The sequence below is a fragment of the Juglans microcarpa x Juglans regia genome, chromosome 4S (assembly GCF_004785595.1).
Source record: "Juglans microcarpa x Juglans regia isolate MS1-56 chromosome 4S, Jm3101_v1.0, whole genome shotgun sequence".
In the NCBI taxonomy this organism is placed as follows: Eukaryota; Viridiplantae; Streptophyta; class Magnoliopsida; order Fagales; family Juglandaceae; genus Juglans; species Juglans microcarpa x Juglans regia.
In genome coordinates, this window is record NC_054601.1 from 12,895,806 (window position 1) to 12,919,771 (window position 23,966).

Sequence of the window (23,966 nt, forward strand, 5' to 3'; positions counted from 1 at the left end):
AAGGCGGACTTAAGCCTGGGCCTCCAGGCCTATCGCACCAAGGGTTAAAAATATAAAATCAGTTCACTAGAATTTCACCTTTTGGGTTTTAACGACATGCTTATCACATGGCTAATAATCTACTTGTTAATTAATATAGACACGACACTAATTTTTTCCACGTGGGTCGTCTCTTTTAAAAAAATATTTAAATATAAAATTTTATGGATTAAACTTCGATATAAAATGTCCCGCCCCTATTAAATACTAATTAATATTGGAGATTATATGTCTATTGACGACACGATGGTATGAAAATGAACTAAAAGCAATCCGATGTAGTTATCATCCTCGTACATTTCTCATTGTGCAGGTCTGCTCCTTCTCAAAGTCTTTCGATATATAGTTATCATCTCCGATATAATATGGTAACGATATCGTACTAATATAAACATCACATATCTTAACATGAGATTAATTCCATAAAAAAAAAAAAAAATGTAATACATGTTTTTCATGTAAATATAGACGTATCATACTTCACATGAAGTTACAAAAATCTTCTATGAATATGTTATAATAATACACGTACGTAAAAGTCCATGCTATTAAATCATTATTTTCTTATAGGCTCAAATCACACAAGTCATGTAATACTATTTTGTCTCGATATTTTTCAACAAATTATTATGTCATGCAAATAGATTTTTTGAACAATAAGGTTTCATAACATGTTTAATAAAAATATCATATTAATTAAACCAACTTATCTACATACACAAATTACTACTTGATAGCAGCAGCAGTATCACTTAAAACTTAAATAAAGGATTACCACCATTTATAAGATTTAGAGTTGCCGTTTGGATAGTGAGTTGAGATGAGAAGAGTTAAAATGAAAGTTAAATAAAATATTGTTAGAGTATTATATCTTAATATTATTATTGATTTGAAATTTAAAAAAGTTGAATTGTTTAATATATTTTATATGGAGATTTGGAAAAGTTGTAATGATTAAATGAGATGGATTGAGATCACTCTTTATCCAAACTAGGCCGAGTTTTTGTGTTTTGTAATTTTACTTAAAAAGTTGTTCAAAATTCACAAGAATCTAACATATGTGTATTTACCGAACTAAATGGAGGTTGCAACATATTCTGCAAGAGCCTAAATAGACCCTTTTGAGAATATCGCATAAACTATAATAATGTATAACCATAAGACTTGTCGTAATAAATTCATTTTTTGAAATAACACTACACTTTGTATTTTCTGGACATTAGGTTCAACAAGTCACCTCTCTATAACAAGTCAACAATACAACAATAATCAGTGATTTAAAAATCAATCAAGACAATAAGGATTTTCAATTTGTTACCAAGTGCCTAGATTTTCAATATATGGACTAGGCAAAACTCATCTTTCCATTTTAAATGATATTTTGTTCACACTATATAAATCACAAAATCTTGATCATTAACCAGGAAACTCAATATCGAGTACCTACCTACAACTACAACTATAAATTCTAACAACTTCAACATATTAGTGTCATTTTTCAACGAAGAGTTAATACAACCTAGTTGTAATTCCACCGGTACAAAATGAATGTAAAATAAATTCAAAAATGGGATACTAAATACAAAACTAAGACCAATATCAATACTTGCCAAAATTGAAAGAAGAACGTATTGGACAGACGTATCGTTTGGAAACCAAAGTGTTGGAGTGTATGTGGAGACTGATTTTGAAGCTGAAAAATATGTTTCCTGAAAGTGCGCTTGACGCGCATTCGACAGTGCACTCGAGCGAAATCGCTCGACATGCGCTTGACACTGGGCTCAAGCGAAACTCAGGTTCGAGAGTTCGCTCGAGTCCTACACGACAGTGAGCTCAAGCGAGACACAAATCCTAATGTTCGCTTGACACCTCTCGACACCCCGCTCGAGCCAATGTTGATTTGGCCGTTCACTAAAGCGCACTCGACATGCCACTCGAGCAAAATACGCGGATTTTGCCAGATTAGGGTTTCCAGCGCAGTTTGCTATAAATATATCATATTAGACTTGTTTTGTACAACCTTAAGCATATTTTGAGAGAGAACAATTGTTTAGTGAGTGCATATTGTGTGAGAGAGGAAAAAGTCATAGAGAGTATGAGTTGAGATTGAGTGATTGTAATCTCCTCTAGTTAATAAGATTTCTAGAACTCTATAGACACAGGAAATTTGCTGAATCACGTATATTGTGCATCGCATGCTTGATTGTGATTGTTTTTACTTTATTTGCCTTTGTTGGTATATGTGTGTTTTGCACAATAATTTCACAACAACTGGTATCAAGAGCCAATGTCAGATCTGAAGGAGAACGATGATGGCTGGAGATCAAATGAAAGCACACAGGATCGAGAAGTTCGACGGTATCGATTTTGGGTACTGGAAGATGTAGATCAAGGATTATATCTATGGGAAGAGACTCTACCTTCTATTGTTGGGAAAGAAGCTGGTGAACATGAATGATGCTGAGTGGACCCTGTTAGATCAACAGGTTTTAGGGGTTGTTAGGCTGACCTTGTTTAGAACAATGACACACAATGTCAGTAAGGAGAGAAGCACTGTGGATCTCATGTCAACATTGTCAGGTATGAATGAAAAGCAGTTTGTAAACAATAAAGTGCACTTGATGAAAAAAATTGTTCAATTTGAAGATGTCGGAAGGTATGTCTGTAGCCCAACACGTGAATGAATTCAAGACAATCATAAATCAACAGTCTTTTGTAGAAATTGAGTGTGATGATGAGACCAAATCATTGATTTTGTTGGCATCGTTACAAAATAGTTGGGAGGCCATGGGATGGCTGTGAGTAGTTCAGCCGATAAGACGAAAACTGAACTACGATGACATACGTGACATGATCCTTGTTGAAGAGGTACATAGGAGAAACTCAGGTGAGTCCTTGGGTTTTGGATTGGCCCTGATTGTTGACAATAGGGACAGAGGATATGACAGGTCAAACTCTAAGAGTAGAGAGAAGAGCAAGACGAGATTTGGGCAGCGGATCACGTGTTGGAGTTGTGGCAAGTTGGGCCACATCAAGAGAAACTGCAATAATCAAGAAAGTGTGAGGATGATGCTGTGAACATAGTGGTAGAAGAAATTCATGATGCCTTACTTCTTCTAGTGCACAGTCCGATTGATTATTGAATGTTGGATTTAGGGTTTTCATTCCATAGCACCTCACATCGAGAAATCATACAAAATTATGTTGTTAGTGATTTTGGAAAGATCTATGTTGCTGATGGAGAGACACTGGATATAGTGGGAGTTGGTGATGCGCACATCACACGTCCAAATAGGAGCTGGACTTTACAACAAGTCATACATGCTCCAGATCTGAAGAAAAACCTGATCTCTGTTGGACAACTTGATGACAACGGTTTTGCAATAGTTTTCTCTAGAGGAGCTTGGAAGATCACTAAGGGTGTGCTGGTTCTAGAGCATGGTAAGAGATCTAACTCGTTGTATTTAACATCAGGGTCCAGTTATGTACAGGGAAATACAAGAGTGCAAAATGGTAGGCTTGATCGTGCGAAACATGTGAGGAAGTCAAAGAGAGTTAACTTTGTCGTTCCTCATGAAAGTCTGGGAAAGTTAGCTAAGGTTGTCAAGATCGGTTCGAGACTAGATACTTCTAGTGCAGTAAGAGTTATGAGTCGCCTTATGAATGTGCTGACTAAGGGCGATGTACGTGGAAAACTAAAATCGGGCTTAATATGGCACCTGGTATTAGAAGACTTAATTATCCAGAGTTTTATGGGAATTTCATGTACAATGAGTTATGTGTCAAGAAGGTTATGACAGTGCTATCCATAAAAGAATCTTCTTGTTATTTAAAGGGTATCTGTATGATTTTTCAATTTTTGGATCCATCATAATTGATCTCGGATAACCAAGACGATCATGCCCAAAAATAAAGATCTTCGGATTAGAGCCTAGGTCGGGAGATTCTACAGACTTTTTGGAAAAGAAAAACAGTATTTTATGAAATGTAACACCTCGTATTTTAGTGTATTTTTACTGAATGATTATTTTTATTTATTCAAAAATTTATTCTCTTATTTTAATTTTATCAAATTTTTAGTAGGTTTATTTTTATGATTTTTAGTTTGTGAAAAATTAAATTTGATATGTTTCCTTAATATTAATTATTGTTATGCATTTAAATATCTCTTTATTTTAAATTAATTGATTGTTGGATTTAAATATTTTATTTTCATTTTATCATTACGTTTAAATTATTTTAATTGAGATGCTGTTTTAAAATCATTTTCGTTGGATCATTTTTTGTGACCCAAGATGTGGGAATTGGACCTCATTTCTTTCTCTCCATTTTTCTTTTTCCCTTTTCTTTTCTTTTTCTCTTTCTTTTCTCTCCTCTCTCTCTCTTCTCGCGCAGCCTTGCTCCCCTCTCTCCCCGCCCGTTTCTTGCTTCTCCCAGCCCAACCGCCGCTCGCCGCCGTGTGCCGCACCGCCCCTGCCGTTCGCTTCCCCACCAGCCGGCGATCACACCCTTCCAACCTCAGCCTCCCTCGCGCCACCGGTAGCATCCACGAACCGTTCACAGCCACGGCGCATCTTAAGCTCCAGCGCCGCCATCGCGCCACCTCCGGCCACCAACTCTTTACCACTTCATCCTCGACCTCCTAGCAACCCAAAGCACCCATCATTGGCTTCGATCTACCACCGGTGAAGCCTATCTATCTCCATCTCCAATTTCGACATTTTTGGCCTAAAACTGCCCTTTACACCGCCACCCACGGCAAACCACCACCACCACTAGTTTCACCGACATCTCTAAGCCCTACCTTATCAATTTCGGGTCTATGTTTGTCCCCATTCAAAAGTGGGTTTTTGAGACCCACGGCCACAGTGTATTTTACACTGTTACGTTGCTGAGTCACCATTTCTTGCACCTCCGGGATCCTTCGAAAATCATATTATAGCGATGTAAGTATTTTTCTAATGAACTATTATGATTTAAATATATTTTTACACTAACTCATATTATTGTGATCTGGTTGGACATGCCGGACTGAGTCCGAGAAGTTCGGGGGTTAGATGGATTGTGGACGGAGTTGTGTGTTTGATTGGTATTGTGAAATGTTGGTTGTTGGTATGATGTTGTTCAGGTACATGGCATATTGCACGCATGATCATGTTTGTAAAAGAAACTGGGTTTTCGTGTACATGCATTCATGTTCATGTGTTTCATGAAAACTGGATTTTCATGTATTAAAGGATTTTGGGTGCGTGTGTATCACGACCCCAAGCCGAGATGGGACATTATCTCGGTGGAGCTCTTCTGGTCACTCGGGAGCGGAATATACTAAGTGACGTCCCCTGGGTTGTCGCTGGGCGACAATGGGATCGGACGAGATGGTCTCGTGCCGACTTCGTGACCCCTCTGCTGGCAGGGGCTAGAGGATGTTTGGCCACGAACGCTCTTGGTGTGAAACTGAGCATCGCTACGAAGCCAGGACGTGCGGATGATCCCTAGGGGAAATCATGATGCATTGGTTAATGGATTAATGGGCTGTTTTCTGGAGAAATAGCGTGTGTTGAATAAAAAGATTTTATGTGATTCATTTTCTAGGAAAATGATGTTTTATTGACTTGGGTCATTTTCTGGAAAAATGACGGATTATTGTTTTTAGGCCAAAATGAGATTTTGGCGTGTGTTGGAAAATATCCATTTTCGGAGAAAATGATATTTTGGATTTGATGCATATTTCATCATATGCATGCATGTTGGTTGCATCAATATGTTTTTATCTCGTGCTTGTTTGGTTTATACTTACCTGCGGTACTGTTCTTTGGTAACGCAGATTTTGATGCAGATGAGGATGAGGGTGAGCCTGAGGAGTCGGCTCTGCCCGAGGAGTGATTGGGATTACTCGTATTCTGGTTTGAAACTTATATATATTTTTATTTGGGATGATTGTATAACTTTTTAAAGATGATTTGTTTTGAATATTTGTATTTAAAATTCTGGTACGTAGTAGACTTATTTATATTATCCGCTGCGTTGTTTACTGTACACTGTTGCATGTACACACATTTGGCACTTTCGTTGGGATGCGTGACCGAGTTGTCATCATCCTAACGTCACGATTCCTGTGTTTTTTGTACGTGGGAGTCGGGGCTCACATGAAATTTAGGATAAAGTCAGCAAGGATGCTCATGGCCCACTCGAGAGTTATTGGGATATTTCAGATTAAGATAAGTTGTTTATTAGCTATCAGTAAATATCACTTGGATGCTGTTGTTCTCACAATTATTGTTATTATTATTTTATTTATCGAAATACTAGTTATTGGTTACCTTAAAATATGACACCACGTATTAGAAGACTTCATGTAGCATAAATATCTAGAGTTTTATGGGAATTTCGTGTACAATGAGTTACATGTCAATAAAATTATGATAGTGATGTCCATAAAAGAATCTCCTGATTATTTAAGGGAAATCCATATGAATTTTCAATTATTTGATCCATCATTATTGATCTCGAATGACCAAGATGATTATGCCAAAAAATAAAAATCTTTGGATTAGAGCCTACGTCGAGAAATTCTGCAGAATTTAGGAAAAGAAAAATAGTATTTTATGAGTTCTAGTATAAAGTCACCAAAAATGCTCATGGCCCACTCGAGAGTTATTGATATATTTTAGGTTAAGATAAGTTGTTTATTAGCTATCAGTTGATAGCACTTGGATATTGTTGTTCTCACAATGTTATTATTTATGTATTTATCGACATACTAATTATTGGTTACCTCAGAATACAACACCTAGTATTAGAAGACTTCATGTAGCATAAATATTTAGAGTTTTATGGGAATTTCGTATACAATGAGTTGCATGTCAATAAGGTTATGACAGTGATGTCCATAAAAGAATCTTCTGGTTATTTAATGGATATCCATATGAATTTTTAATTATTCGATCTATCATTATTGATCCCTGGTGACCAAGAAGATCATGTCAAAGAATAAAGGTCTTTAGATTAGAGCCAAGGTTGAGAGATTCTGTAGACTTTTTGAAAAAGAAAAACAGTATTTTATGGATTCTAGGATAAAGTCACCAAGGATGCTTATGACCCACTCGAGAGTTATTGGGAGAGTTCAGATTAAGATAAGTTGTTTATTAGTTCTCAATAGATAGCACTTGGATGTTGTTTTTGTTCTCACAATTATTGTTATTATTATTGTATTTATCGAAATACTAGTTATTGGTTACCTTAGTATATGGCACATGGTATTAGAAGACTTCATGTAGCATGAATATCTAGAGTTTTATAGGAATTTTGTGTAAAATGAGCTACGTGTCAATAAGGTTATGACATTTTGATCGATTGAGGTAATTATTAGTGAATTGGTTATCGGCTAGAAGCAAGCCAAGTTTTAGAGATTATGTATACTTCTAGACCAGATGAAGGAAGGTGAAGTTTGTAAGTTTTAGCTTTTAAGGTTAATGGTGCATTGGGAATGAATGGAAATTATCTTATATTTTATGGAGTTTCTATTTGAGGAAATTATGAATATATTAAATGTGTTTGACGTTATTTCATAGGTTATGTATGGTGTATGGTATTACATGATAATTAGTAGACTGTATCTTATGTTCAATTGGTAACTATGTGATTTTCTTACATACAATAAATGGTGGACATTATGGGTTTTAGGAAGATTTTGATATGGTGGATTTTATGTAGAATAAGTTGTGGAAAGAATTTGTGAACCCAATGTATTTTGCAAGTGCGTAAATTTAAGGATTACGAATAGAAGAGGATTTATTTAAGTATGTATATGCCTTAGACATACAAATTATAAGTTTAATGATTAGGCCAACATAATTGGAGAATGTCATGAGATTTTGAGGCTTGATTTGAAAGTTTAAATTGGTGTTGCTATGCGTATAGTTGAGGTACTTGTTAATGGACTAGAGATAGATGCTAGACAAGCATAATTAAAGTAACATATTGGAGATGTGGGCCCATAACCTATAGGCCCATGATTATTATATTATTTCAAATTTTGAGGATTATTATGAACGAGAGGGTTTCAAGTATCTCAAGGTAAAACATAGTAGGCATGTAAGTATTTACAAATAATATTGAGGAATTAGTAGATATGTAAATATGTTATTAAAATGGACATACTATGTAGGCACAAGTTGGTTACCTTCATGAATGAAGTGTAAGATTAAGGACCCTTGAACTTTGGAGACTTTTATGCTCCTATTTATCCAATGTTATTATTTCTTGTGAAGAACTTATTTAGTATTGTATGTGGAGAATCTCTTTATTATTTTATGTGGAGAGTTTTATTTACTATTTTACCTGGAGTTAAGATAATTTTTTGTGAAATTATTCTTAGATCTTGCATCAACCCATTGTTAAGGTTTATATTTTTAGACTTGTATTGAATTCTCGAAATTTGGGATGGTTGACGCTAATATGCGGACGTGCATGTGTAAAGGGTTAGGAGAATATGTGAGGGTTATGAACAAATATCGGAGGACTATATAAAACTCTTGGAATATTAGGCTCAACTAAATGATCGAGGATTTAAAATAGAAACATAGAACAGATGTGATGGATAAATATGTAGTTTGCTTGAGATGCTAGCAAATTTTGAGGACAGGATAAGCCCAAAAACACTACGGGACAAATTGGACTCAATTTTGAATTTAATATCTGGCCACTAAGCGATTCGGCCCATACGCGTCTCCCTCCTCCGTCACTCAGATTTCCACTAGTATATATGTATATACATAGATATATTTTTAAATGTGATTTTATTCTCCACCCTTTACACTGCCTTTAGGGTGGTTTCTAAGTCTAGAAGATGTGTTAATCAGATTGTCAACTTACCCACCTAGAAATCACGACTCTCTTCCTTCCTGATATAGCTAGGGCTAGTGTGTGTGTGTGTATTAATATATATATATATATATATATATATTAATATATATATTCATTATATGTTCATCCCCTTCATCACAAGACTACGGCTGATGCACCAGTGCCTCAAGCCATGACCCAAGCTCCTCCACGACTCTTCCCTCAACCACAACGCACGTCACCTTAGCCATGTCAGAGAACCAACCACGATTGCACCGTAAACCACACGGTTAAACACCTTTGTTTTAACAACTACAAAATAGAGTAATCTCAACCCATTGCAAATGACATTTAGCGACCATCTTTATTTCAAGTAATTGTAGTCAAACTTGACATGTTGACCCTTTGGCTTTTTCGGCAATACAAACACTTTAAGTAATTATTGAGTTTTTTGCCCAAGTTTATTGTTGTAATGTAAAGATATTTATTATTACGTTCATTAGTAATTTCAAAATGATAACTACTATGAATAATATATTTAGAATTGAGTAAATTTCTTCTAAACTTCGAAAAATACAAAACATTATCAATACAAAATTTTGTTCCTTTTAGTAACATGATATCTGCTCTTCCGGAGCCTACAATTAAGTTCGATGACCTAGATATTGTATTGATGTTGGCGTTATATAATATTAAATATTGAAAGTACTTCTTATCCTTAAGAACTGTGTGTTGTTCAACAGTCTGCCAGACACATATCTTCACCAATTATCTTGGAATTGGTCAATGCATCAATAGAATTCATGGCCCATTATAAACAAAAATATATATATAACTTTGTTAATTAAAAAGAAAGTTTAACATGATGTATTAAAAGTTAACAATTCAAACATAATGTAATTGTAAGAAAAATTAAAAATTAACTATTATGGTCATATGCATCACTAATCAAAATATCATTATCTCTGTTTTGATCTATAAAAAAATCAGAAATATTGAGATAGATTAGGACCATCATATTTGGATTATCAAAATATGTTAGATGGTCTTCTAGATCCATTTTTCTTTTTCTTCATAAATACTTGATATAGATCTACCAAATGTTTGGACATACGACATGTACGTGACCAATACCCTTTTATACCACACATGTGACATTTATTTTCATATTTCTTTACAAGCTTATTCTGCAAGTCTTTATTATATCTTACTTTGTCATGGTGTGATTCCACTTCTGGTGGCATGGAGCAGTTTTCTTTGACAAACTTTGACTATGCCCCCTTATTTTGATAGTTTTTTCTACCACATCTATGTCTGCGACCACGATTTTCTTTTTTTTATGATGAAATGAGATTCTATTCACTTCAAGAAATGGAGTAGAATCGGTTAGACAAGACTGGTGATTTTTCATTAGCAGCTCATTTTTTTGTTCAGTCACTAGGAAATAAGAAATTAATTCAAAATCTTTAGTAAACTTTTGCACTCGATATTGCTACTGCAAGAGCACAGTCAAGGCATAATTATGTTATATATTTCATTTCAAACATATCGTAGCGTTTTTTTCCTCTACACAATTTCAATTGGGCAACTTTAGGTACATCCAATCATAGCAAAATTTTGGGAGAATCACTGTCTTCTGGTACATGTATCACTCCCTTAAACTATTACATAGAATCAATGGATCTTTTATTGTGAGATACTCAATTTTTAATAAAATTATTGTTTTAGAATGATCATTCAGTGCTGCTCTATTTTATTTCTTAATAGTATTTCCAAAATTCATTCATCAAGATGAACCTCATCATTAATGATCCATGATAAATAATTATTTCGAGAAACATCAGGGATAACAAATTTGAGTTTGTAAGATTTGACATGATCTATATCAAACATATTAAATATGAGAAAAAAATATTTAAAATCGAACTCACATATAGAAGATAAAAATATTCATCACATTGATCTGATAATATTATACTCTATATTATCACATAGCTGATCATATAAAGATTTTATAAAATGATTTATATTGCAATAAGCATATATCAATATTTATAGAAGAGAAATATAGAGTAGTTTGAGAAATGTTACGCAAATATCTTGCCAAAGATTAAAAAAACACAACGGCTGGCTAGAGTCTCTTGCTATTAACGTGTTGTAAAACTAAAGAAAAGTAGCAAGATAATGAAAAAATAGCAATGTAAACCTAGCTTTTCAGGAGCTTATAAATATCATTCTCAAAACACCATTTTATATGCATAAGAGGATAAGAAATATGAAGTGGTGATATATGAATTATTGAGATACATTGATGAATTTAGGAATTGTAAGAGTTTGTACATAAATGAGAATTTCAAGAATCGGTACTGCATGAATGAGCAAGAATACTAAAATATGGAAACCAATTGCCATCCACCAAATAATATTTCATGTATGCATTTATAACAAAATCAAAATATATAAAGTATTAAAATTATTAACTTACAAAATAAAACAAATAAATTAATATCACTCATCTAACACGAGGTGTAGGGGGGCTGAGGGTGATGAGGGGGTGGAGCCATCTTCCCGGCCATGATCCTGCTATGTCGTAGATGATATCCTCATGCTCCTCATCCATATTAATATGGATAGCCACATATATTAATTCTCTTCAAATTATATTATACTGATCTCATGGTTAGATCCATCGCATTTTCATCTTTTATTCTTCAAATTTATTGAAGAACACGTCATTCTACTGAGCAGGTTAGAAAGAATATATCATTTACGCTTTTACATAATAAGATTTCATGATTTACAAAATTCATATTTTTCTTTTAACTTCTTTGTAAATAAATTAATTGATCATATGATATGAATACAGATCAGAGGGAGCCAGTCTGAACCACGAAGGCCAGCAGAAAATTTGAGGAAAATATGGGCCCGGCCGGAAAAGTCCTAGCTAGCGGCCAGTACTAGATTCACAAGTACTGTAATCTACGTAATAAATATATCCAGGACCAGTGGTCCTTGTATGCATGCTTACCGTCATAAATATTTATACAGTTAATTAAAGAGTCGTCTAGCTAGCTACCAGTTTAGCTTGCGATTTTATTGTCTTCTTCTTCTTCAAGTCGTCACCAGCTTCTGGTGAACATGATACATGCATGCGTGCTTGCTTCCAGGCCGCCGGTACTAATTTATCGGTTGAGATTCGGATTTCTTCATTTTCACAAACACACGTAAAATTATATATATATATATATATATATATATGAAAAAATGTTTTTGAAACATTTATGTAAAGGTCCCATTGATCTCATTGGTCGCTTTCTCTATTAATGACGATCTATTTGTTGTAGATCAAGCGTGTAGCTTGACTCTATATATTAAGCTTTCATCCATTTCAATAAAAAACAAAAAATAAAAAATAAAAAAAAATGCTTAATTTACATGAGTAACCAACCTTAAAAAAAATTAAATACACTAGGACTCGCACAAAAATGATATCTCATCATAATGATATGTCAACGTCTATACTTTTTTAATGGTGACTAATATTTAATTCTTTATTTAATCTAATGTATATTTTCAATAAGATGTTATCATTTTGAATAAATATAAATACATATATAAAATCAGTGTAAATTCAAGGAGGAGAATGTGAATGTGAATGTGAATGTGAATAAGAATGAGTTCAAATACGTGCCATCTTTTCCCTATGACTTATCAAATATATAAAGTGTCTGCTTCTCTTTTTTTTACGTGAAGGCTTCGTGTCGTTTTTAATTCTTGCAGAGGTCGTTCCGCCTCATGATCTAATGCTTGGCATGGTCGTAAAAGGAAACTGTCTCTGTGCTCTCCCTCGTTTTATTGTGATCTCCACTCTGAATATCGCGTAGGCTAGCTTGACCTTAATCTCATTAATGCTAGCCTATTCCAATTGCACACTTCCAAGGTTGCCCTGGAGTCGACTCCTGAGGTCTCGAGCCGGGGCGGTATCTCGGCTGTTATATCTCACTAATTGAGAGTTCCTCGCGTCTTCGTTCTCCCTGTTCAGGCCTATATCTTGCCTTGCACCTTTAGTCATCATGCACGTCCCTCATCTCCCAACATAAGATATAGGCAAAATTGTTTCTCTTTATTAATTTTAAATGAGGACACGGCCTCTAAATATTTTTAAACTACTGTATACACCAGACAACAAAAATTAAGCCATTTAAAGAAAAGTTTTTTTTTTCCTTGAATTGATTATAGTCTCTTATATTTTTTGTCTAAATTTCTTGTTCAAAAGACTCATACGAATAACAACAAATATTGTAAATTTCACTTATATATATATATATATATGGAGTACTGTTAGAGCCACAAATAGATTACAGAAAAGTAATCTGATCACAAACTGATATGGTTTCATCTGATCTATTAGATCTACTTTATAATAAAAATAACTTTATAATCTAATGAGTCACATCAAATCATATTAGTTTGTTGGATTATTTTGTATAATCTTTTTATGACTAGAGTATTTTCTAGAATATATAGCAAAGAAACCAGATTTATGAATAGAAGAATTAGCTAGATCGAAAAGAGAACTTTAGTTTAATCAGTATATTATTGTTGAGTTTTGCTATGTACAAGCAAGTTTGCATACCAATCTGCGTATTAATGTTGTTGCCTTCGTATTCTAAATTCAAATTAGTACTGTTTTCAATAAAATCTACTTTCTGACCAATCATATTGAATAGGTGCGCATATTAATATACAGAATCGCCTATAATTAAATTTTTCCTTATTGTTTGACCAAGATATTCATTCATTTGAATTGAAAACTTTACATTATTTTTTTAAATTTCATCCCAAACTACTCTAGTTTTATTGGGGTGAAATTCCCAATTTCCTAGAACACATTGGGGATGAAATAATATTTTATTTTTAGAAACAAGACAAGTAGTGGGAAAAAAAAAATTAAAAAAAAAATTACAACCGGTTTCTTAGCAGCTCAGAATTATGGTGTTGACAAGTGGTTGAGGAAATACTGGTAGCCTCTGATCCCGATGACTTCCAATGCAAAAACCCCAACTTCCAGTCTTCTCGCCACCTAATAATTCTGAACGCCTCCCCATCCTCACTAAACACACTCGCGTAACCAAAATCCCACACTCTCCTACCTCATCTTGCCATATGTGATCTCTCAACTTGTCTGGTAGACCGACCATTCAATAATAATCAAGACCTCCCCACTTGTCTCTCTCTTTCTGAGGCACAAACCCTAACTACTCTCTCTTGAATTTTTATTCATTGCTCACCTAGTGATCTAGCTAACGACCTTTCAATGTCTTTTCCTTTCTACTTTTTTGGATCGTCAACCATTACAAAGCGTGGCATTTCTTGGGCTATTCACATATCCTCCTCAAAGTCATCTAACTTTTTTTCTGTCTCTCTCTCTCTCTCTATCTCTCACCTGCAGGTCTGCCATTTACCTTCTCTTCTTTCCCAAAAAGCCTCCTCCCCACACTTTGATTCCCTCTTCTTTTTTGTTCAGATGACAGGGGTTTGATTTTCAGCTCACCTGATCATCATCAGTTTACCTTTCTGTCTACTTACTACCTTCGAAACCAAAAGGTGGTTTTCTTCTTGTAATTTTTTTTTCAATTTTTTATTCTTTTCTTTTAACCAATTCCGGGGGCTGATATTACATCAAAAGGATGGCTGCACCGCCAAGTAGCCGGCTTCAGAGTATGCTGCAGGCTGCGGTGCAATCCGTTCAATGGACATACAGTCTGTTCTGGCAATTCTGTCCACAACAAGGGTAATTCCAAAATAACTATGACCTCTGTCCTCTTATTTTTTGGTGGTAGTTGAGAGCTAGCGTTGTGGCATATATAAAATATCTTTGGCTGCCCAGGATCTTAGTTTGGGCTGATGGGTATTACAATGGAGCAATCAAGACTCGGAAGACGGTGCAACCCATGGAGGTTAGTACCGAGGAGGCATCTCTTCAGAGAAGTCAGCAGCTTAGAGAGCTCTACGATTCTTTGTCCGCCGCAGAGACAAACCAGCCGGCACGGCGGCCTTGTGCAGCCTTGTCACCGGAGGACTTGACCGAGTCGGAATGGTTCTACTTGATGTGTGTCTCTTTCTCTTTCTCCCCAGGTGTGGGGTAAGTTCTATATATATACATGCACTTCTGCTCCATCGATTAGCTTTCCTTCCTTGCTTACCTGTTTATCTCAATGTCAATTTCCTGAAGTGAATCGATCTCATTGTGCGTCAATGATCTGTAAACAAAAATAGAACAAAGAAAATCATGAGTGAATGATTTCCTTCATTTTACACACTGTTCTGTTGTCACACATAGGCAATACAATTGTCCCTTGCATACTGGTCCCCTTCCACTTTCTCCCCTTCTATCTTCGAACGTTAGTGAAAGAATCTGATAATTTCCTTTCCTAGATGGTTGGACATTTATTGCGGCTACTTACCCGGAAAAGGTCATTTATTACAGTTAACATCCAATTCAATTATTTCCTAGAGAAATGGAAAGCTCTCTGATCTCGATCTCTCTCTCTCTCTCTGCGCATTAACTGCGTACGTACAAGATGATTAGGGGCAGTTGTGTGAGTAAATGTAGCTACATATCTGGAAAATAGGGCTGACTACGTTCAAGAAAGAGTAATTGGGCCAGTTGGAAATGGTTGGCTGTCCCCCAGTTTGTTGAAAAAAGAAATTTCGTCTGTCGATTTTTATTTTCTAAAGATAAGTTATTGAGGTCGTTAGAATTGAAGTAATCAAGTGCTTTTTGTATTATGTTTTTTAACTCTTCGTTTGGTTGTTAGTTAAGTTAAGATAAATTTAAATTTTTATAAATAATAATAAATTAAGTAGTAAAATAAGTTATATAGAATCTATTTAAATTTAATTTAAAGTGTATTTAAATATTAAGATAAATTTAATACTTTTTATAAAAATTTTAAAAAAATTATAAATTTTACGTATAAAGATATATTAAGTTATATAAAAAAAAATTTAAATTAAGATCAATTTAATAATTTAAAAATTAAATATTTAAACCATATACTCAACTTAAAAAGGCAACCTAATATTTTCCTCATCCATATCTTAAAGTTATTTATCAAGGTCCCATCTGGTCTTAAATGAGTCTGTTTTTAACAATGTCAGTACTGAAAAGTACTTGAAAGGCTTCTGGAAATAAGTTCCAGAAATGAATTAAACTGTCTGAGAAATTGGGTGTCGACTAAATGAATTAGTGGCAGATTAGAACACGGGCTCACTGAACTTACTAATCTTACTGTAGCGATTACAGTAAGATCCCTCCCCCCCCCCCCCCCCCCCCCCCCGGGGGGAGATCTCTCTCTCTGCGCTGAGCTCTCATGGCAGCTGCTCATGGCGGATATACAGATACGTAACCCTTGGGCACCCCCAGAACAGGACGAAGCATCGATCAGAATTTAAACATATTGGGAGTATATACCTTCGACATGAAAATAGCATGCATTAATCCTCATCCAGACATGCATTTATATCTTATTTTCACTTGAGTACTGTTTCTTTTCCTTGTTCCTTTTGTTTAAACAAATTAATGTAGAATCACTCTCCTACGTTGGATATATAAAACCTCATGTCACTAGCCATCATGCAATTGTATAAAAACATCAACCCATCTATGTGTACTCTCTCTCTCTCTCTCTCTCAAAATTAACATATATTCATGATTAATGAAGGTTACCTGGAAAGGCATATGCAAAACGGCAGCACGTATGGCTCACCGGTGCAAATGATGTCGACAGCAAAACTTTTTCTAGAGCCATTCTAGCCAAGGTATGTTTATATACGTCGACTCTACTTAATTCCTTTTTGGTATTCTTGTGCATTTGACTGCAAATCGTTAAGTCATTAAATTCTATGTAAGAAAATGGAGATTTTAAATGGAGCTAGCTCTTGATTAATATGGTGGTAATCGGTGAAGTTCCTCAATTGAAAGACTACGATCGAGCTTAATTTTTAGTGCCTGAAATTAAAATGGATCGTTGCTGCTTGTTGATTTATAGCAGACTAGTACCACTTTGTCTTCTAAAGGTCATGCATGATCATTAAGCAGATCATTTTGTTGTCGTCTATATACCAAAGTCTTGCTGTGATGTGAGATGAGGGCACGAATCCCCACGCAATTTCACCAACTATTCTTTTCCTTTGTTCAAGGACAAGTGAAGAAAAAGGTTGGGGATACTATTTGGCTGGATTAGAGAAGCTGTTTTCATCGAACTTTTAAGGTTTCTTTTTTTAAAAAATAAGAATTAATTTAATAATAAACAGATAATGTTTGATCATGAAATAAGATTAATCATGTATTATAATCATTAATGAGAGAACTACATAATTATAACAATTTAGTTTCAAATTATGAATGTTTTATTTGAGTTGCGTTTCTTAATAACTAACAAAGTCGTCCTCTCCTCTCCTGCATGCGTATGCTTTTTCAACTCCAACTTGCTTCTCGTTGTACAGAGTGCGCGCATTCAGGTAACTCCGATGGCCATGCATGTATGCCCGCAGTACTTTGATGATCTTTTCTACTACATTCATGTCTTTTTGCTCATCTAGCAAATAATTTTGCTTTTGTCGAAGAAATCCACATTAATTGTTCCAACATTTTTCAGACAGTGTTATGCATTCCCCTGCTGGATGGCGTCGTGGAATTTGGCACAACAGAGAAGGTAATAAGACCCAGTTTTGTTTCATCAATTATTTTGTGTTTACGTAAAGGAAAATGTATGTGCAAGTAAACTTCTCATTGAAAAATAAATAGAGAAGAGTTTTCCATGATGGATTAATGCTGCAGGTGCAAGAAGACCTTGGGTTGATCGAACAAGTTAAGAGTTTCTTCACCGGACACCCCCACCAACCTCACCCTCCAAAGCCCGCTCTCTCCGAGCACTCCACTTCCAATCCGGAGACGGCGTCCGACCACCCCCGCTTCCACTCTCCTCCCGTCCCTGTCATGTACCCGGTTGCAGCCGTTCCTGTCAACACCAATAATCCAGAAGAAGACGAGGAAGAGGAGGAGGAGGAGGAGGAGGAGGACGTCGAGTCCGACTCGGAAATCGAAACCGGCCGTAACAACCATCACATTACGCAGGCCACAAACCCCCAAGGAATAGCAGCAGCAGCGGCGGCGGCGGCCGAGCCGAGCGAGCTCATGCAGCTGGAGATGTCTGAGGACATCCGGCTGGGTTCCCCAGACGATGGGTCCAACAATATGGACTCGGATTTTCACATGCTTGGCGTGGGCCAATCGGGCAATCCAACGAATCAGCAGCGCCAGGCTGACTCTTACAGAGCAGAGTCAACTCGAAGATGGCCATTGTCGCAACAAGATCCGTTATTGGGCAGTGGAACTGGGATTCAGCAACCACCTTCAGGTATTTAATAAAACTACTGTATATTTAGTAAGACCCGATCTGCACGCACCACAGAATTGGCCACTAGTCTTGGGGGGTAAATTTCGAGTTTCTCAGTCTTGATACACACACACACGTGTGTGTATATATATATATATATATATATGTCTTCGATTGGTTTCCTAGAATGGAATCTAGAAGTGTGGCTTTCTGTCTGGTGTGGCCAAAATTTCTAAGAAACTTTTGAGATCCGAGTGGAGTCAACGATGACGGTGATGCTCATTGCTCATATATATATATATATAACATGGTAGTTCTCAATGCATGCACGCACACACACCTGCTGGAATTGATTTTGTTATCCTTTTAGGCTGTGGTGTGTCTGACAAGATCTAGATCTGAGATGCACGCAACGCATGGTCCCAAATATGCCATTCCGTGGGGCACGCGCTTATGCTTCTCGCGTGGACGATGCCCACGCCCAACAGGGCCTCTATTCCTCAAACTATGATATATAAAAGTTTTAAATACACAAATTCCAAATTCCATATGAATTTTTAATAAAATAATAGATTTTATTTTATAGAGTTCATATTTTTATAAAAAAAAAATTATACAAATGTATATATTTAAAATTTATAGTTAACATTACTTATCTCAAACTATTGCTTGCTTCTTGTACCTTTTCCTTAATATAAGGTACATAGTAATAATAATAATATATAATATAATAAGAGGTTGAAAATCGTTTTTCTTTGTACAAGTTGTCTTCTCACGTGCGACAACTGGAAATATTTGAACACTTTTTTTTATTTAGTTATATTTGGATTTTGAGTTGAGCTGGATTCTTTATTAATAGTAATAAGTTGAGATGATTGAGTAAATTTTATGAAGTCCGCTTAAGATGAGTTTATATATGTTTGTATGTTAAGATGAATTTAGATATATTTATGTGAAATGGAAAAAAGTTGTGGGTCTCTCATGTAAATAAGTGTTGAGTTGAAAAAAGTTGTGGACCTCACTTATAAAGAAATTTTGAGTGAAGATAAATTTAATGATTTGAAAGTTAAGTATTTAAATATTAGACTTAATATAAAATTATATTAGAATGAATTGATCTTAGTTCAATTCAAGTTTCAAACGGAACTTTAATGTTTTGGGCAATGAAATTTCAACTGACCCATGCAAAATTCAATAGTGGTTGAGAGATTCTTCATTTTTTTCCCCCACTAAGATTGTCTCTTATCAATCCACAACATTCATCGATCTTATAAGAAATTTTCTGGAGTAGGGGAAGCTCTCTTCCTTTTTTTTTTTTCTTTTTTTTTTCTCTCTCTCTCTCTTCATTGCCCTTTTCTTTATGTTCTATTCCCTCCATGGTTTCCTTCACTTTTTCCCGATGCATCCAAGAAGTTAGATTTGCCTCTGACCAATTCACCTATGGACACCAATTCACCCTCCATGATCAGTACATGTGCCACTCTCCCTCCTTCATCAATCTCCATTTAATTTGATATTTTCACTCCATTTCCGAGAAGTAGCTCTTCACTTTAATCATCAGTTATATTTTAAAATAAATGATATTTTTATAAAATAAAGTTATTTTTATGATATATTTTACAAAAATATCTTTCATTTTAAAATATAGTTTGTATAAAGTATTGTGTATTTATATATCCCTTTCCACCTCATGAAAATAGAATATGGGACAGGACAACTTTCTTAGCTCCATTTTCCTTTTCTACTGTACTTTTTCTTTGATCATGTACTGTACATGCATGATTGCTGTATGGAATATATGTTGAAATCCGCATGCATGTCTTCTCCTTCTATATCTTTTGTGTTATGCATATATACTAATAGTGTCACACTGCCATTATCCGTACAATAAACTAAGTGTTTTTTCCTCTGCGCATTCTCCAAAAACAAATCCCAGAAAATATACCAAACCCATTTTCTAATTGTTCTCACATGTGGTCTGGTGAGCATAACTTCAGCCGAAGTTGGAGTCGAAACCACCTTAAAAAAAAAAAATTGTTCTCACATACCTATGTCTATGATTCTGTAGGAACTACTGCTCCACTGGAAGACTTGGCACAGGAGGACACCCACTACTCCCAAACGGTGTCCACAATTGTCCAAAGCCAAACCAGCCGACGGGCCAAGTCAGCATCCACCGATTACATCTCTTACTCCACCCAATCAGCATTTACCAAGTGGACAACCGCAGCAGTGGACCACCACCTCCGCCTTCCAATTGACCAGAGCACATCCCAATGGCTCCTGAAGTACGTTCTCCTCAGCATTCCATTCCTCCACACCAAGTATCGTGACGAAAACTCCCCCAAATTACGAGATTCCGATGCCACAATGACTCGGTTCAAAAAGGGGACCCCCCAAGATGAGCTCAGCGCCAACCACGTCCTCGCTGAGCGCCGCCGTCGTGAAAAGCTCAACGAAAGGTTCATCATACTAAGGTCCTTGGTGCCATTCGTGACCAAAATGGATAAAGCCTCCATATTGGGTGACACCATTGAGTACTTGAAACAATTACGTAAACAAATTCATGACTTGGAGGCACATAACCGGCAGATGGAGGTCGATCAACGGTCCAGATCATTGGGGGACCTACAGAGGTCAAATAGCTTAGGGGACCTACGAAGATCTAGTAGTAGTTTGAAGGAGCAAAGGAGTGGGGTAACAGTGGTGGACCGTGCCTGCGTGGGAACGGATAATCGGGTTCAGGTTGTTCAACCCGGGCCGGAGAAGAGGAAGTTGAGGATTGTGGAGGGTAGCAATGGCAGCGCAAAAGCCAAGACTGTAGATTCGCCGCCGCCGCCTCCATCGCCGACATCGATGGAGACCATGGTACAGGTGTCGATCATAGAGAGTGAAGGATTGTTGGAGCTCCAATGCCCGTACAAGGAAGGATTGTTGCTTGACATCATGCAAATGCTCCGAGAACTCCGGATTGAGACCACAACGGTTCAGTCTTCATTAACCAATGGGTTTTTTGTAGCTGAAATGAGAGCCAAGGTACAATGCAATTCGCTCATGAATGTCTAAAAATTACATGTTTTAGACTTTTTTTTTCTCAACATTTTGATTATTTGTTTTCATTGAAGTTTTATAATCACGGTGATAGATTAATTCATGTAATTTCTACTTCCACAGGTGAAGGACAATGTTAGTGGGAAGAAAAGAAGCATTGTGGAGGTGAAGAGGGCAATAAATCAAATCATACCCCACAATGACTCTTAGATATATAGTGCAGGATATATGTGATTTTAGCAGGGAATCCATAATCTAACAAAGGATGTCTATAAGGATATATATAAAGTGCAAGTGGGAGAGTAGATTGGTTTAGTATTAACATTGACATTATGTTTGAAGTATGTATATTTGATCATAGCCAATCATCTCTGAATCTGAGAAGAGATATTGGCGAAAACTAGTTAATATTTGTGACTGAAAAATGCTTGTTCAATTATAAACTAATGCATCTTGATGTGACACATTAAAATATAAAAGTTTTTATTTGTCTTATGTAATAAAGCAGGGGGTGCCCTTAGTGGGCGTGCCCCAGCCACTTCCCTTATTGGGATGTCAGGCATAACTCCAGGTGTTATGCCTAAAGTTATGCCTGGAGTTATAGCCGTAACGTTGGCTGGCCTTAAAAACAGTTACCATGCGAGGACTGATTTTAAATCAGTCATCCATCTCTGGCAGACATGATTTTGGCATTTGGGAGTCTCTTTGTTTTGTGAGTAAAAATACTTAGGCTATGGGCATATTGAGTATGTCTCTAGATTTATCTACGTAGCACACTCACATCAGGTGAAGGAGAAATTAGAGATTTGAACATTGGACTCACTTGTGAAACAACTACACAGATTATCCTTGAGGTATTTCTTCTGCTTAGTATATTTACGTACTCTAACATTTGTATCAAAGCAATCGTTAGTTGTTCCCAGTGATATATGTCTCTATTTTTTTTCTTGTTTATGTAATACTGATATCTTTTTCTAACGGTCTGTGAATTTGATCATGTATATATATAATGTGATGAGTCTCTGTTTATAAAACATGTTTGAGACTGTTAGAAATGCCATGATCTCTTACGTTAAGTTTTTATTCATCTTCGTTTACATGAACGTCGCGCCATTGCTGGATGTATTTGACAGTATTATTTTTTTTATGTATTTATCTGTTGATTTGTATATATATATATATATATAGTACTTCTTGAGAATACAATATATGTTGTATTCACCAAGTGTCGCCGCTGCACCATGACGATGTTTAAGGTGTCGGTGCTCACCCGATGCCGCATCAACCATGGTGGTGCACACCGCATGGTTGTTGCACAATCACATGGGTGATGCATGCACCGCGTAGTGCTGGGCGCACCATGTGGTGTTGAGCACACTGTGTTGGGCAGCGCCCACCTTGTGGTGTTGAGCGCACCACATTGGGCAACACCCATCATGAGGTGGTGTCGTGCGCACCACGTGGGGCTGCTCCCACCGTGTGATGCTGCGCGCATCGTTGTAATAGATCAAACTGTGGACGGGGTAAGAAACAAATATATGGATGAAAATGGTATCAGTACTCAATAGAAAAATAGCAAGGCACTCTTCGAATGGAGCTCCTCCAGCAATCGAACAGTAGAGAAAATTATCAAGGTTCGAGATAGTTCTTCATGTTGTTACTACGCTATATATACTAGTGATAGGTAAAGACTAAAATATCCCTCAGCACATGCTATTACAAGGAAAATGATAAAACAATAGTAAGATAATTCCTGGGCCAGGTCCTAAGCCCTTTCACAGCCCACAGCATCCCACAACTTCCTTAAAGCCCATCATGTAACACCCAGAACTAGCCAAGCCCACTTTACAAAATTTTTGAGTTTATAGTTATGAAAAACTATTTGGGATTGCAAGTAAAAGTTTTTGGAAGAGAGTTTGGGCCTAAGATATTTTTGGCGGAATATAATTTTTCAATAGGTTTGATAATTAGGTTTAAACTCTTTTAATGGACCAAGTGAATGTTCACCCAGAAAATTTATGGGACAAGTGTTTTTTTTTTTTTTTAGGTTGAGTCGAGGCCCAAAACTTAAGGTAAAAGCCCATGCAATAATCTCAGACACCATCCAAGTCGTGGGCCAAATATTTTTTAAGCTAAAGAGCCCAAGCCTATGAAAACGAATCCAAACTTCAAGTCACACAGTTTCACGCCGTTTTCCATTTTCATGCACGTCCCTCCATCCTTTTTCTTTAGGTTTTATCTGTTTCCTACTTATAGCTTATATATATGTTAAGCATCCTCAACCCTAGAATAAGTGCCGCTCATCCCCCTCTTCATTGAAGTATCAAACCGAGATCTCCACTCTACTGCCGCTAGCAAGGACCCTTGCTGCCAACCACCGCCTCCATCACGATCTCCTCCTCGCGACAGAAACAACCTCCATCACCCTCTGTTTCCTTTCACAAAAAGCAGAGTGTGAATCTGCTTCCTTGACCCACTGCACCCCCAAGTTGTTGTCGCCTAGTTCGTCCACTTCATGTGAACCTCAGTCCAGACCTCACCACTGTGCCCAGCCACACGAAGCCGCCCCCAACTCCTCTCGTAGCCTCCGTTGCAAGCCGAGACACTCCTTTGTTTTAGATAGCCGAA

General features: G+C 36.3%; 1 protein-coding gene across 1 annotated transcript; it reads left to right on the plus strand.

The window, feature by feature from the left end:
• The first annotated feature begins 14,212 nt into the window (after nt 1–14,212).
• Nucleotides 14,213–21,781, plus strand: LOC121262613 (transcription factor BHLH42-like). The gene is made up of 8 exons (XM_041165163.1): nt 14,213–14,677; nt 14,774–15,028; nt 16,611–16,707; nt 17,395–17,409; nt 17,547–17,603; nt 17,729–18,308; nt 20,356–21,323; nt 21,462–21,781. The coding sequence occupies exons 1-8, from the start codon at nt 14,574–14,576 to the stop codon at nt 21,546–21,548; spliced, it is 2,163 nt and encodes a 720-aa protein (XP_041021097.1). The 5' UTR covers nt 14,213–14,573; the 3' UTR covers nt 21,549–21,781.
• The last annotated feature ends 2,185 nt before the right edge of the window (nt 21,782–23,966 follow it).

Bases quoted from the DNA above. Each gene is read 5' to 3' on its own strand.
- LOC121262613 (XM_041165163.1), top strand. From the start codon at position 14,574: ATGGCTGCACCGCCAAGTAGCCGGCTTCAGAGTATGCTGCAGGCTGCG. The intron at 14,678-14,773 runs GTAATTCCAAAA...TTGGCTGCCCAG, and splicing joins CAATTCTGTCCACAACAAGG to GATCTTAGTTTGGGCTGATG. The intron at 17,604-17,728 runs GTAATAAGACCC...TTAATGCTGCAG, and splicing joins AATTTGGCACAACAGAGAAG to GTGCAAGAAGACCTTGGGTT.